This window comes from Geotrypetes seraphini, chromosome 8 (genome assembly GCF_902459505.1).
Source record: "Geotrypetes seraphini chromosome 8, aGeoSer1.1, whole genome shotgun sequence".
Taxonomy (NCBI): Eukaryota; Metazoa; Chordata; class Amphibia; order Gymnophiona; family Dermophiidae; genus Geotrypetes; species Geotrypetes seraphini.
Genome location: NC_047091.1, coordinates 64,659,484 through 64,675,569, shown reverse-complemented (window position 1 = coordinate 64,675,569; position 16,086 = coordinate 64,659,484). Strand labels below are relative to the sequence as shown.

Genomic DNA, 16,086 nt, shown 5'->3' with positions numbered 1-16,086 from the left:
CAGCGGCAATTATTATGTTCTTAGGCCTAGTGGCTGGCAGGCAGAGACAGGGGACAAGGCAGGCAGGCCTCCCTCCAGGCAGGCCCTGCCCCCCCCGGTACCTTTTTTTAAAATTCTGGCGCCCTCCCTTGCTGGATGCGGCTGCCTCTCTTGCAGAGAGCGGCGAACAAGGCTGCCTGCCTGCCCACGAGAACTGACGGCTGACGTGGCTGCCTCCTCTCCTCTCCGCGATATGGAATTCCTTACCTCTTTATACTAGGGCTGAAAAAAATTGAGACAAATTTAAGGGAAATCTAAAGACTTACCTCTTCCAAAATGCATATGACTCTTAAATAGACTTCGAATACAGCCAGAGTTCAATAATCCTGATTCCCTAGCCTCCCTATTGTGGTTTACCTTCAATATATTCTTTACTTTTAATTTGTAGTTCTCCCAACTTTCTTATTGTTTTACTTTTGATCAAGTATTGTTTAGTGCAGTGTTCTTCAACCTTTTTACACCCGTGGACTGGCAGAAATAAAATAATTATTTTGTGGACCGGCAAACTACTAGGACTAAAATTTAAAAACCCCGTTTATGCCCCATCTCCGCGAGCTCGGTCCCCGCAAACCATCTGATCCCATCTGCACAAGCCGCAATTATGATTTTATATTGAATGTATTTTATTAAAGTATAAAAAGAAACAATATTCTGAACAATTGTGATTTTATAAATACAAATATACAGAGCATGGACTAACAAAACCCCTGTCTCCCCTCCCCTTCACATATATCCCCTCTACTATCAAGAAAACTGAACAAGCCAAGTTATTATAGAATGCTACATAGAAATATCATGCTAACAGAATACTGCAGTCCCCAGTTATGTCTCTAGCAGGATATATATTTCAAATCTGATATATTCTAATGACAAAATAGAAATAAAATTATTTTTTTCTACCTTTTGTTGTCTCTGGTTTCTGCTTTCATCTTCTTTTCACTCTTTTCCTTCCAGCATCTGCCCATTCCATCCAATGTCTGCCCTCTCCCCCTTCCATATGTATCTGACTTCTTTCTATGCACCTCTTCCCTGTCCATCCAGCCTGTTCCTTCTCTCTCCTTTTTACATCATTCATTCCAGCTTCACTGCCTTCTTCATTTTTCTCTCTCCTACACCAGATCTAGTATCTTTATCCCTCTCTCATTTCTCTGCTGACCCCCTTTCCAGCATCAATGTCTCTCTACTTTCTCATTCCTCTCTCTCCCCTTTCCCTCATCTGATCTCTCCATTCCACCCTGACCCCCTTCCCCTCCTGTAATCTCCCTGCCAGCTGTTTCCTTCCTTTTTTCTTTCTCCCTTCCCTCCTCCCTCTATCCAACATTAACTCTCTTCCCATCCCTTTCCCTCCTCCCCTCCCAGCAGCATCTCTCCTTCTTCTCCCTACCCTCCTCCCTCTATCCAACATTAACTCTCTTCCCATCCCTTTCCCTCCTCCCTCTATCCAACATTAACTCTCTTCCCATCCTTTTCCCTCCTCCCCTCCCAGCAGCATCTCTCCTTCTAACTCTCTCATTAAGTCCAGTAACAGCTCTCCCTTTATCCAGCAGTGTCCCTGCCTCCTACAGTGGCTGCCTCCCCTTCCAGCAGCTCTCAGCACTTGCCTGCAGGAAGTTGCCGGTAAATCACTGCCCTGGCAAGTAGGAGAGCTGGTGGGAGGGGAGGAAGTCACTGTGAAGGCTCCCTAGGATCTTGCTCGCACACGCTGACCATCTCCCTCCACCTGCACCTGTATCTGCAGCTCTCTCCATTCTACTTGTAACTTCCCCGCGGCCCTCTTCAACAACTCGGCAGGGGTGGCGATCAAGACAGGCTGCTGACGTCGGGACCTTCACTCTCTGAGTCTCGCCTATTATCCCAGGACAAGCAGGCAGCATATTCTTAACGCATGGGTGACGTCACCGACGGAGCCCCGGTACGGACACTTTTAACTAGAAAGTTCTAGTTGGCCGCACCGCGCATGCGCGAGTGCCTTCCCGCCCGACGGAAGAGTGCGTGGTCCCCAGTTTCTTCCGCGGAGCGAAGAAGTCGCATGTGTTTCAACGGTTGTTGAAAACTTAGTTCTGCCTTCCCACTCGCGTACTTTTTTCATTTTTTAGTTTTTTTCCTTTCGGATCCCGTTAATTTTCTTTTTTTTTTTAAAAAAAAACTCATCGAGTTTTCTTTATTTTTTCGGGCCGGCCCCAGCGGGGCCTGTTGCCACCATACAGGCCTCCGGCTTTGATTTTGCGGAGGCTGTGTTTCCCTTCATGCCCCCTCAACCGGGCTTTAAGAAGTGCCAGCGGTGTGCACGCCCGATCTCTCTTACTGACCCGCACAATTGGTGCCTGCAGTGCTTGGGTCCAGAGCATCGGGCGGACACCTGCACCCGCTGTGCTACGCTTAAAAAGCGCACATTAAAAAATAGGCAGATCCAGCAAAATATTCTATTCGGTACCGGATCTGCCATGGAATCTGCCGCGATGTCGACGGCACCGCAAAAGTCGACACCAACTACTTCGACTCCACCGGATCCTTCTTCGGGGTCGCTGGCCCCAGGTAAGCTGGCTAAGAAGCCTTCCACTTCTCTTGAGCACCCTCCTGCCACGGTTGCGATACCGGCAACCCCGGCACCGCATCGACCCCGCAAACGCTCCGCTCCGATATCGGTGAGTGCCTCGTCATCGGCCTCCTCATCGCCGGAGCATAGAGCGGCACCTATGGTACCGAAAAAGAAAAAAGCGGTACCGGTGCCCCCCCTGGACGACCGCATTGCGGCCATACTCCAAACCCAGTTACAGGAGCAGCTGCATCAACAACTCCAACAACTGTTGCCGGCGTTACTGGCACCGCACATTCCGGTACAGGACCGGTCCGAGCCTTGCACCGTTCCATCGGTGTCGACCCCCTCGGTACCGCTCAACACTTCCATGCCAGTCCTCTCGGCTGAGCCACATCTTTCCCAACCTACGGTACAGACCCGCTCTGATGCCGATCCTTCTCGGTACCAGGTACGGCACCGGTCTTCCTCACCCGGTACCGCCTCGGTCCGCTCTGGCAAGTCTCTCTCCAAAACCCGCCATGCTGAGCCCTCCACACCGATGTCCCGCCGTGCGCACCCCGACATCAGGGACCCAGACTTATGGGAAGAATCCCCACACGGTACCGAGGAAGACGCTTCCTCCACGGACGAGGAACCTTCAGTGACTGATACCGTTTCAAAACCTGAACAGTCCTCGTTCACCAAATTCCTCAGGGAGATGTCTGCTGCTCTTTCCATTCCCTTAGAGTCCGACTCTAAAAAGTCACAGGCCTTTCTCAATGCCCTAGACTTTGAGCAACCTCCCAAGGAATTCCTCAAGTTACCCGTACATGACATCCTACGGGAAACTTTTTATAAGAACTGGGAGAACCCCCTCACTGTCCCTGGGGCCCCTTGCAAATTGGATAGCTTGTATCGGGTCATTCCCATCCCAGGGTTTGACAAGCCTCAATTGCCCCATGAAACTCTCCTGGTGGAGTCCACCTTAAAGAAAACTCAGGACTCCAGTGTCTTATGCCTCCACCCCTCCTGGCAGAGAGGGAAAAACTATGGATAAGTTTGGCAAGCGCCTTTTCCAGAATGCAATGCTGGCCAACAGGGCAAATAATTACTCCTTTCACTTCTCCTTCTACATGAAGCATCTGGTGCAACAACTCTACGCCTTACAAAAATACATCCCTGAACGTAAGGTACCTCTTTTTCAACAACAAATTTCCAGTCTGCTCCAACTCCGGAAATTCATGGTGCGCTCCATTTATGACTCATTTGAGCTGACCTCTCGAGCGTCTGCCATGGCTGTTGCCTTGCGGCATCTGGCCTGGCTGAGAGTTTCTGACCTCGACATTAACCACCAAGACCGCCTGGCTAATGCACCTTGTCTTGGTGATGAACTCTTCGGGGAGTCCCTGGACTCAACAACCCAGAAACTCTCGGTTCACGAGACCAGATGGGACACCCTGGTGAAGCCTAAAAAGAAGACTCCGCCTGCTCGCCCCTACAGACAGTACTCTTCCTACCAATGCAGGTTCTCGGCCAGACCTCTCAACCCGCCTCAACAGCAGCCTCGCCGACCTCGTCAACAGCATCAAACTCAGGCTCGCTCACAGTCTCACCAACCTGCCAAGCCTCTCCCTCCGTCAAAACCATCTCAGCCCTTTTGACTTTTTCCTCCAGGGCATAGCCAGTCTCCCACCATCATTGCCTCTTCCTCAGCTTATCGGAGGTCGCCTCCAAATCTTCCTCAGCCGTTGGGAGGTCATCACATCAGACCAATGGTTCCTCAACATCATTCGCCACGGCTACTCTCTCAACTTCCAGACTCTTCCACCAGACAATCCTCCCATAGAGTCTGCTTCTCACTCCTCCCAAACCCCCCTCCTCCTGAGGGAGGTCCAATCCCTCCTTCTTCTCAATGCCATCGAAGAGGTGCCTCCGGACCAAAGGGGTCAGGGATTCTACTCCCGCTACTTCCTGGTTCCCAAGAAGACAGGAGACCTCCGTCCCATCCTCGATCTCAGGGACCTCAACAAGTGTCTAGTCAAGGAGAAGTTCAGAATGCTCTCCCTTGCCATGCTTTACCCTCTTCTCTCTCAACACGACTGGCTATGTTCCCTGGACCTCAAAGAGGCCTACACTCACATCCCAATCAATCCGACCTCACGTCGCTACCTACGGTTTCAGATACAGCACCGTCACTATCAGTACAAAGTGCTACCCTTTGGCCTCGCATCATCACCCAGGGTGTTCACCAAGTGCCTTATTGTGGTGGCAGCCTTCCTCAGGTCTCACGACCTCCAGGTGTTCCCCTACTTGGACGATTGGTTGGTGAAAGCGCCTACATCTCCACTTGTGCTACAAGCCACTCATCTCACCATCTCGCTCCTCCATCTACTGGGGTTCTAGATCAACTACCCCCAAGTCGCACCTGCTTCCCACACAGCGACTTCAGTTCATTGGCGCAGTTCTCGACACCACTCTGATGAGGGCGTTTCTCCCCTCCGACCGACAATGGACCCTGCTCCACCTCTGTCGTCAGGTGCTCCTTCATCACTCCATTCCTGCCCGACAGATGATGGTCCTCCTGGGCCACATGGCCTCGATGGTCCATGTGCTTCCTCTGGCGCGACTCCACCTCAGGACACCTCAATGGACTCTTGCCAACCAATGGTCACAGACCACGGATCTTCTTTCTCATCCCATCTCTGTGACATCATCTCTTCAGCAATCTCTTCAATGGTGGTTGACCTCCTCCAATCTTTCCAGAGGTCTACTTTTTCATCTACCCCCTCACTCCATGATCCTAACCACAGATGCCTCCCCCTATGCATGGGGAGCTCACCTGGGAGATCTTCGCACCCAGGGACTCTGGACCCATCAGGAGCGTCACATCACATCAATTTCCTGGAACTCAGGGCCATGTTCTATGCTCTCAAGGCCTTCCAGCACCTTCTCGATCCTCAGGTTCTTCTCCTGTGCACAGACAACCAAGTCGCCATGTACTACATAAACAAGCAAGGGGCACCGGATCTCCCCTCCTCTGTCAGGAGGCCATCCGCATCTGGACCTGGGCCACGGCCCGCAGTCTCTTCCTCAAGGCTGTCTATATCCAGGGCGAACAGAACTCCCTGGCCGACAATCTCAGCCGCATCCTTCAACCTCACGAGTGGACTCTAGATCCTCCCACACTCCATTCCATCTTTGCTCGGTGGGGTACTCCTCAAGTAGATCTCTTCGCAGCTCCTCACAACCATCAGCTGCCCCTGTTCTGTTCCAGACTCTTCTCCCCTCATCGTCTGGCCCCGGATGCATTCCTGCTCAACTGGACGGATCGGTTCCTCTATGCCTTTCCTCCACTGCCTCAGCTGTTACGGACATTATTCAAACTCCGCAGGGACAGAGCCACCATGATTCTTATCGCCCCTCGGTGGCCTCGCCAACACTGGTTCTCCCTCCTGCTCCAGGGAACCCATTCCTCTTCCTGTGTTTCCTACTCTACTTACACAGCAGCATCAGTCTCTACTGCATCCCAATCTGTCTTCGCTCCACCTGACAGCTTGGTTTCTCTCGGGCTGACCTCTCTAGACAATCTGTCTCAGCCTGTCCGTCGTATTTTGGATGCCTCCAGGAAACCGGCCACCCTCCAGTGTTACCATCAGAAGTGGACCAGGTTCTCCTCTTGGTGTCTCCTGCATCACCACGATCCCACCTCATTGGCGGTGGAAACTGTTCTGGACTATTTGCTCTCTCTGTCCGACGCTGGCCTCAAATCTACCGCAGAGTCCACCTCAGTGCCATCACTGCGTTTGATGAGCCTATCCTCGGAAAACCTCTCACGGCTCATCCACTGGTTTCCCAGTTCATGAGAGGCCTCTTCAATGTCAAACCACCTCTGAAGCCTCCTCCAGTCGTCTGGGACCTGAATGTGGTTTTATCAGCTCTCATGAAACCTCCTTTTGAGCCTCTTGCCATAAATTCGCTCAAATTTCTTACGTGGAAGGTGCTTTTCCTCATTGCCATCACCTCTGCCAGGAGGGTTAGTGAGCTACATGCACTGGTTGCCGACCCACCTTTCACTGTTTTTCACCATGACAAGGTGGTTCTGCATACCCATCCTAGATTTCTCCCCAAGGTGGTCTCGGACTACCACCTCAACCAGTCCATTGTGTTACCTGTCTTTTTCCCTAAGCCCCATTCTCATCCTGGGGAGCAGGCGTTACACACGCTAGACTGTAAGCGCGCCCTTGCATACTACCTTGACCGTACCAGGGCCCACCGCTCGTCACCTCAGCTTTTTTTGTCCTTCGACCCTAATCGTCTAGGTCGTCTTGTCTCTAAACGGACGCTTTCCAACTGGCTTGCTGCCTGCATTGCATTCTGTTATGCTCGGGCCGGTCTCTCACTGGAAGGTGCTGTCACGGCCCACAGGGTCAGAGCTATGGCTGCTTCTATGGCTTTCCTCCACTCCACGCCCATCGAGGAGATCTGCAAAGCTGCCACTTGGTCCTCAGTTCACACGTTCACTACCCACTACTGTCTGGATGCCTTCTCCAGACGGGATGGACACTTCGGCCAATCTGTGTTACAAAATTTATTTTCCTAATGGCCAACCATCCCTCCTCCCTCTCTGTTAGCTTGGAGGTCACCCATGCGTTAAGAATATGCTGCCTGCTTGTCCTGGGATAAAGCACAGTTACTTACCGTGTTATCCAGGGACAGCAGGCAGATATTCTTACGTCCCACCCACCTCCCCGGGTTGGCTTCTTAGCTGGCTTATCTTAACTGGGGACCACGCACTCCTCTGTCGGGCGGGAAGGCACTTGCGCATGCGCGGTGCGGCCAACTAGAACTTTCTAGTTAAAAGTGTCCGTACCGGGGCTCCGTCGGTGACGTCACCCATGCATTAAGAATATCTGCCTGCTGTCCCTGGATAACACCTGTTACGATAAGTAACTGTGCTTTTTGTTTCAACTTCCTGTTTCTGAACAGGCGAGACTCTGAGAGGGAAGGCCCCGACGTCGGCAGCCTATCTTAATCGCCTGAGGCTGGGAGGAACATTAGTGAGCAGGAACCGCAGTCGGCAGGAAATTTAACTGCCGACTTGATCTCGCCGGCCCTGTGCGGACTTGCAGAAATTTTCTGTGGACCGGCACCAGTCCATGGACCAGCGGTTGAAGAACTGTGGTTTAGTGGATATTTGTTTGTTCTGTCTCCCCCCCCTTTTTAATATAAATTGTAAAATGCTTAGAAGCCTTGATTTGTGTTCAATCAAAATTTTAATAAACTTGAAACTCTTCTCTAGCGGCAGAGCGGCGCATAAGGCTGCCTGCCTGGTCCTGCGCCACTTCCCGCAAGAACTCGGAGGCAGCCGAGGGAGGGCGCCAGAATTAAAATAAGGTAACGGCAAGGGGGGGGTAGGGGGGTGGTTGAGTATTCGATCCATAAGATGCACTCTTATTTCCACCCACTTTTTTGGGGGAAAAAAGTGCATCTTATGGAGCGAAATATACGGTATTTGAATAAACATATACTTCCTGGACCCCCAGAGACTTGTGTTCCTCCTTGTGCTTTTGGAATTTTGACTTTGTCAGCAGAACACTAGTCCTTTTCCTTGATTTCATTTTTGAATATCGTGCATGCCTGATCTAAATTATTGACCTTTGCAGCTGCCCCTCTGTTTCTTTTTTACCATTCTCCTCATGTTATCATAGTCTTACTTTTTAAAAGTGAGACATCCTGCTCAAAAGCTCTCCTTGTGCCTCAATTCTAATCCTTTGCTCCTCCACAGACTCACTATTTGTAACTTAGGGGTGAGTAATTTTATCTTTCTATATCTCAGTTTACACCTAGGATAGGCACATCCCTTTTAGACGCTTCCTTATAGACTAAAGGGCTCATTTTCAAAAAAGAAAAGTCCAAAAAATGACATAAAGTGGCATTTGGACATTTTTCTTGCTAAAGCATCCAAATCACTATTTTCAAAACCCATATTTTAGATGTCTTTCTAGGCTGGTCATCCTCTGTTCCCAAGGGGGCGTATTGAAGTCGTGTTTTCAGCAGGTTTAGGAATTGGCGTTTTGCAGGAATAATCGAACAATTAGCAAAATGTCAAGGGCACTATTTAGACGTTTGGGGCTAGATCCGTTTTAAAAACGAATAAGGGTAAAAAATGTGCCCAAACTCACCAAATGACCACTGCAGGGATTAAGGCATGACTCTCTCCCATCACCCAAAGATGTGAATGAAAGAGTACATTCCAGTTTGTATCACAGCTTAAGAACATAGAATAGCTTTACTGGGTCAGACCAAAGGTCCATCAAGTCCAGTATCCCATTCTCAATCCAGGTCACTAGTATCTGGCCAAAACCCAAAGAGTAGCAACATTCCATACTAGCAATCCAGGGCAAGCAGTGGCTTCCCCCATGTCTTTCTCAATAATAGACTATGGACTTTTCCTCCAGAAAATTGTCTAAACCTTTCTTAAAACCAGCTACACTATCCATTCTTACCATAACCTCTGGCAATGCGTTCCAGAGCTTAACTATTCTCTGAGTGAAAAAAATATTTCTTCCTATTGGTTTTAAAAGTATTTCCCTGTAACTTCATTGAGCGCCCCCTAATCTTTGCAATTTTTGAAAAATCGATCCACTGGTACCCATTCTACACCACACAGGATTTTGTAGACTTCAATCATATCACCCCTCAGACATCTCTTTTCCAAGCTGAAGAGGCTCTAACCTTTTTAGTCTTTTCTCATACGAGAGTAGTTCCATCCACTTTATCATCTTCGTCACTCTTCTTTGAACCTTTTCTAGTGCCGCTATATCTTTCATGAGATAAGGAGACTAGAATTGAACACAATACTACAAGTGAGGTCACACCAGGGAGCGATACAGAGGCATTGTAACATTCTTAGTCTTGTTAATCATCCCTTTTTTAATAATTCCTAGCATCTTGTTTGCTTTTTTGGTTGCCGCCACACATTGGATGGAAGGTTTCATCGTATTGTCTACAATAACACCCAGATCCTTTTCTTGGGCGCTAACTCCAAAGTTAGACCCTAGCATCCAGTAACTGTGATTTAGGGTTATTCTTTCCAATGTACATCACTTTGCATTTGTCCACATTAAATTTCATTTGCCATTTGGACGCCCGGTCTTCCAATTTCCTAAGGTCTGCCTGCAATTATTGACAATCTGCATGTGTTTTAACAACTTTGAACAGTTTAGTGTCTTCTGCAAATTTAATCACCTCACTCGTTACAGTTTCCAGATCATTTATAAATAAGTTAAATAGATAAGAACATAAGAAGTGCCATACTGGGAAAGGCCAAAGGTCCATCAAGCCAAGCATCCTGTTTCCAACAGTGGCCAAATACCTCGCTAGATCCTGATTTTTTTTATGCTGCTGCACAGTATGCATGGATACTGGATGAGGAGTCAATCATCTGTTTTAAGAAAACAGATGGAAGGGAAAGAGACTGTGGGGTGGGGTGAGAAGGAAGTAAGGAGATGTCAGAGCATGGGGAGGTGACAACAGTGAGAGGAGAAATAAAAATGGAGACGGGTGAAGCTGGAATGAATCATGTAAAAAGGAGATGGGGGTATAGGTTGAATGTTGAATAGAAGGGGAAAAGAGCAGTTTATAGAAGGGTCCTAGAAAAAGGGCAGATGCCATATGGAAGATGGGAGAGGGCAGGCAGGTAAGACAGTGGAGAGGGAAGACAGTGGATGGAAGAGGCAGATGCTGGATGGAAGGAAGAGAGTGATAAGGAAAGCAGAAACCAGAGATGACAATAGTTTCTTAATAGTTTCTGTACTATCCCAGTACAGATTCCTGTGGCACTCCACTATTTATTCTTCTCCACTGAGAAAAATGACCATTTAATCTTACCCTCTGTTTTCTATCCGATAACCAAATCCTAATCCAGAACTGAACTTTGTCACCTATCCCATAACTCTAATTTTTTCCAGGAGCTTCTCATGAAGAACTTTGTCTAAAGCTTTCTGAAAATCCAGATGCACTATATCAACTGAGTCACCTTTATCTACATGTTTATTCACACCTTCAAAGAAGTCAAGCAGATTGGTGAGGCAGGATCTCCATTGACTGAATCCATGCTGACTCTGTCTCATTAAATCATGTTTGTCTACATGTTACACAATTTTATTTTTTATAATCATTTCCACCATTTTGCCTGGCATTGAAGTCAGGCAAACTGGTCTGTAATTTCCTTGATCTCTCCTAGAACCCTTTTAAAAAAACCCAGCATAACATTGGCTACCTTCCATGTTATTTATTTATTGAGTTCTTTTAGTACCCTGGGATGTATACCATCTAGTCCAGGTGATCTGTCACTTTCTAACTTGTCGATTTGGCTTAGTACATATTCCAGATTCACCATAGTTTCTTTCCGTTCCTCTGCATCATCCCTCCTGAAAATCATTTCTGGTTCAGGTAGATCTCTTACATCTTCTTCCGTAAAGACCTTATCCTCCCTGAGCACACCTTTTGCTCCTGGCCACACAGCTCAGCAGAGCAGAGGGGCACTCTAGGGCAGTGTTCTTCAACCATGGGTCCGTGGACCAGTGCCGGTCCACAGAAGTTTCCTGCCGGTACACAGGGCTGGCACGTGCATCAGGCCCAAAACAGTGTTCTTCAACTGCCGGGCCATGGTGCGATCGATGCAGCATTCTCTTCGAGCCAGCTCCCTCTTCCTCACTGATTCAATGCACAAAGCCATGGGCAGTGGCTCCTATGCGCGTCCTGTGTCTGAACCGGAAGCCTTCTCTCTGACGTCACAACATCAGAGGGAAGGCTTCCAGATGAGGCGCGGGATGCACAAGGAGCCGCTGCCTGCAGCTTTTGTGCACTGCATCAGTGAGAAAGAGGAAGCTGGCCTGAAGATAACACCGGGGCAGCATAAAATGGCTAGGCAGGAGCAGGTAAGGCATAGCATGGAGGGAGGGAGACAACAAAGGTAGGGGGGAGTTATTTTATTTTAGAATTTTGTGATTGAATTATGTCAGTTCTGAGAATTTATATCTGCTGTCAGTGTGCTTTGTGTAGTTTAATTTTGTGGTTAACCATTATGTGTTGTTAATAAGATTATATTGTGTGTATCTATGAAAAATGAATGGAAAAAATAGTGTTACAATTAGTACTATTATGGGGGCGGGGTCTGGGGTGGAGATTGGGTAGAGATGGGCGGGGTCTTGCCCATGACTTAGCCCAGTGTTCTTCAACCGCCGGTCCACAAAATAATTATTTTATTTCTGCCGGTCCATAGGTGTAAAAAGGTTGAAGAACACTGCTCTAGGGGGTACTGCAGTGAACATCACATTAAAAAGTTCCAGGTACATAAGTCACCATAATCTGCTTATATTGTATGGTGAGCCCTCCAAAACCTACTGTACCTACATAAAGATGATGCCTGCAGGCATTTTGTGGTGTACAAGTGGGTACAGTAAATTTTGAGTGGATTTTAGAGGGCTTACTATACAATATAAGCAGCTTAAGGTGACGTGTACCTTGGACTCTTTAATGTGACATTCACTGCTTTGCTCAGATGTCTGTGTGTCCAGTTTGCTAAGAATGCTGGCTGCTTTCTTGGCAAACTGGCTCCAGTGGCTTGTTTTTGTTCATTTTTCATTTGGACGTTTTCATATTCGAAAATGGTCAAAAAAGATAGACACACTAAGGACTAAAATGTCTAAATAGGTCATTTTTTAAACTGCAAGATGTCTATTTTCTGCACTGAATTTTGGATGCCTTTCCCAAAGGGTCCAAACTCAGACTTAGATGTCCTATCGAAAATGCCCCTCCAATGTCAGAAACATGTTGGCATGCCATGCTTCTATGAGATAACTGTTTAGCCCAGCTTAACACTACTTTTATTACAACCCTATTAAGGTGGACGATTCTATTTAACGTGATACTATTACTAAATAAATATTGCAGGGATCCAGATTTGAGCTTTCTTTTTCATTCACTCTCTGCTACAGATAATGATCCCCCACAGCTACTGGAATATGAAAGCACTGCGGGAGGCTTGATCCAGTCATTTGTTGATCGTTTTGAAGATGCTGAGGAAATAGAGCAGCACCTCTTAGAGTTACAGCAGTCTACTGCCCACTTCTGGAGTATCACAGCTTCTCACAACCAAAGCTAAATGGAGCAGAGAGTGGGACTGATGTACTAAAACAAAGTGACTGCCAACTGTTCAAGGCATCAAAGTACAGTTGGGGTTTTTTCCATTTTTTAATCGTTTGTTATGTTTTTAAAATGTCATAATAGGACAAACAAACAATGAATAAACAAACATAAAATGAGTCTGTGTCTCTTGTATGAAGCAAGGTTAAATTATGTTTATGGGATATTTGTCTTTCCTTGCATTCCATCAGACTAATCTTGACGAGTGAGGTTTATCTGTCCTATCACCAAACTGTTCACCTTCCATATATAAAAGCTGGTGTAGTAGGGAAGCCGACCTCTCTCTTCTGCATCATAAACTCCCTTTTTATTTTTCTAATACTGTATAACGACAACCATCCCTTGTCTATGATTCCCACTGAGTATGTTAGTCTACACACTGTGCCTGAACTTGCAAGTTGGATTTTTTAACTGGTCTGGCAGGACTCAAGTAAATTATTAGGCAAGAATACTTTAATCTTCTTCCTTTGCGAACATGTCTAAACAAGTGGGAGTGTTATCATAGCTTTCTTTACAATCTGAGGACGTCATCTGATAAATCCCGTGTGCTAGAGCTGTCCTCTAGCTTAGAGAAACCTTTTTAAAGAAACTTTTTTTAAAGTGTCCAACCTTTTGGCTTCCCTGGGCCACATTGGCCGAAAAAAAATTTTCTGGGGCCGCACAAACGCTGCAGCAAGACAGAGGAGGGAGCCGGCAAGACGGTAAACACCCAGGGGCAGCAAAGGAAAACACTGCATCGCCCTCAACTGGGGCCGCACAAAACACTTCATGGGGCCGCATGCGGCCCTTGGGCCACAGGTTGGACACCCCTAATTTAGAGGCTTTTTCATGTGCAGTAGGATTCCTTAATTAGTGAGTATTTTACCTGCTAGGAAATTGCATGTAAATTTGGGGAAAATAGACATGGGATCAAATAGGCAATTTTATTGTCTTTTTAAGGTACTCTACTTAGTTAGCAAAGCCAGTTTAGAGCATAGTGTAGCCTTTAAATTCTCTGTTAGGGTTTCATATAAAGTTTAGAGTCTAGTTTAGTATTACAGGTTGCATTTTAGAGTTTACCATAAAATCAGTTTAAAGCACAGTTAGCAGCTGAAAGAAGCCTCTGTTTAATTCCCTCCCTCCCATCTTAGGGCTGATCTTTGATTTATATAGCTTTTCAGTAAATTAGGAATAGAACATTTGAGAATTTTCTTCTGACTTAGGCCCAGCTGCATTAAAGCCAGCGATTGTCACTAAACCTATTTTGACAGCTTCAGCAACTATCGCATTTGCCGATCTGATGCAGAAAACGGCTTACTGCCTGGTTTTCTGCACAGTCGCTCATTCTGCAATCCGACCTTGCAAATAAGGTAACACGCATAGCATCTGTGCCCATTTTTTTTTTTTAAAAAGGTTTTGTGCCCCAAACAGCTGAGTGGCAGGGGGCTGCTTTCAGGCTTCCCCTGCCTCTCAGCTTTTTGGGCTTCCCCTGCCAGCTCTGCTCATGTTTGAAGTTGCTTTCACAGCAGTCAATTGGACGCCAGAGTCGGGGATTACAACGAACATCCATGTGAATCATTTGCATGCAAACATTTTAGTGCTTCAATAGCTCTTTTTGAATCGGCCAAAAAATCAGATCGGTGCTGATCCACACAGTCTTACCAATCCTCTTAGTGCATCTAGCCCTTATTTAGGGGGGAAAAAGGGGAGGTTTTTTTAATAAACTATAATTTCCAGTGCAATAGGGATGGTTTTCAGAACCAAAGGTTTTCCATCCACTCCCTTGAGTCCGTTGCAAGAGATATTGATCACAGTTTCAGCACCTCCTCCTCCCTGCTGCCCCCAGTCAGTTATTTCTTCTGCAAGTGAGCCTGCAGGATCAACTTTGATCTGCTTGGTCTTATTTGGTGTTTGCAAGCTTTTTGCATGGGACTTATTTATTTTTATTTATTTAAGCATTTATATACCACTTATAGCCTAAGTGGTTTGCATTCAGATACTCAAGCATTTTTTCCATATCTGTTCCGGTGGGCTCATACTCTGTCTAATGTACCTGGGGCAGTGTTCCAGTAAAGCTCCTGTGACTGCCTAGCTTGCTTGAGAGGAGCAGACTATGGTCTGCAGCTGACAAGTGCATCCTGCAAGGGACCTGCTCAACCAGCCTTCTTAAACTGTGGAGTAGAGAATGACACGGGGACAAATTTTTCCCTGTCCCTGCGGAAATCATTTTCCCATCCCCGCAAGTTCTTTTCTTGTCCCTGCCCCATTCCTGCAAGCTCTGTCCTCATTTGCACAAGCCTCAAACACTTTAAAATTATAAGTGTTTGAGGCTTGTTCGGTTAAGGCAGAGCTTACAGGAATGTGGCAGGGACAGGGACAGTGACAAAACTCACAGGGACAGGGAAATTTGAGTTCCTGTGGGGACGGGGAAAAATTTGTCCATGTGCCAATCTCTACTGTGGAGCTCAGGGTTTTCCCCAACTGTTTACTTACTCCTTGACTTGAAAAGGAGTGCTAGCACAGACTGTTCGGCTACCAATTGCATTTTTTTTGGGGTGCACACAGTGTCGGCTGCACTTTCCTCCCTCCTCTTGATGTTTGGATCCTGGTCCGGGAGGTTGAGGCTCAGTCCGGCAGTGCCCCAAATGGCAGCTGAAGATTCAGAAGAGACAGTTTTCCTGGTGGCAGAGGTCTCTCCGGTTTCCAGCTACCTTTAGAGGAGGCTGCAGCACTTCTTCCTAACAGCTGGTCTATGAGTAGGACTGTCACAGCCTACAACACAATGGGAGGGGGGGGTCTTAATTCACTGTTTTTGTGGTTATATTTTGATGTAACTTTGTTTCCCCACCCCAAATATCCTAAAATTGATGGTTTTGGCCGTCCTCCATTGGAGTTACAGCTGTTTTTTTCAGTAAGAAATCCAGATTTAAATTCTAAGTTCTCATACTTCCTTAAAAAGCCTCGTTTTTTATTCTGACCACCAGGGATTGGAGTCCTCAGTCTCCAATATCATGAATTCATATGGTTTGCTCTGGTTGGGCACCAGAAGAGCGCCCTTGTGCCATGTATTCTGCTGTGCAAGATGGGTAGGCGGGAACCTCAGGTTTAACCTCTGACCATCTCATTAAGGTTACCAAGAGATTGTTGGAATGGTTGGGGACAATTTTAGCCTATCGGAGGACTGGAGTGCAGCACCAATGCCTGGTAAGGGTGCTGGTAGCCCCAAATAAAAAGGAAAGTGCTCTAACCCTTGAAGGGGATTTTAGGTTGTCTATGCCCTTTATGCTCAACTTTGTGAACTTGCTCTTGCAAGCCGTTGTTGACAGTGCTAGCACGTCTTC

General features: G+C 47.1%; 1 protein-coding gene across 2 annotated transcripts in view; it reads left to right on the top strand.

Moving 5' to 3' along the window:
• Positions 1-12,885, top strand: part of DPP3 (dipeptidyl peptidase 3) — a 165,437-nt gene extending 152,552 nt beyond the window's left edge. For both annotated transcript variants that reach the window (XM_033954494.1, XM_033954495.1), the window contains exon 18: positions 12,559-12,885. In XM_033954494.1, coding sequence (XP_033810385.1) covers positions 12,559-12,725 — 167 coding nt within the window. In that variant the 3' untranslated portion in view covers positions 12,726-12,885. The remainder of the gene's footprint in view (positions 1-12,558) is intronic.
• Positions 12,886-16,086: the final 3,201 nt, after the last annotated feature.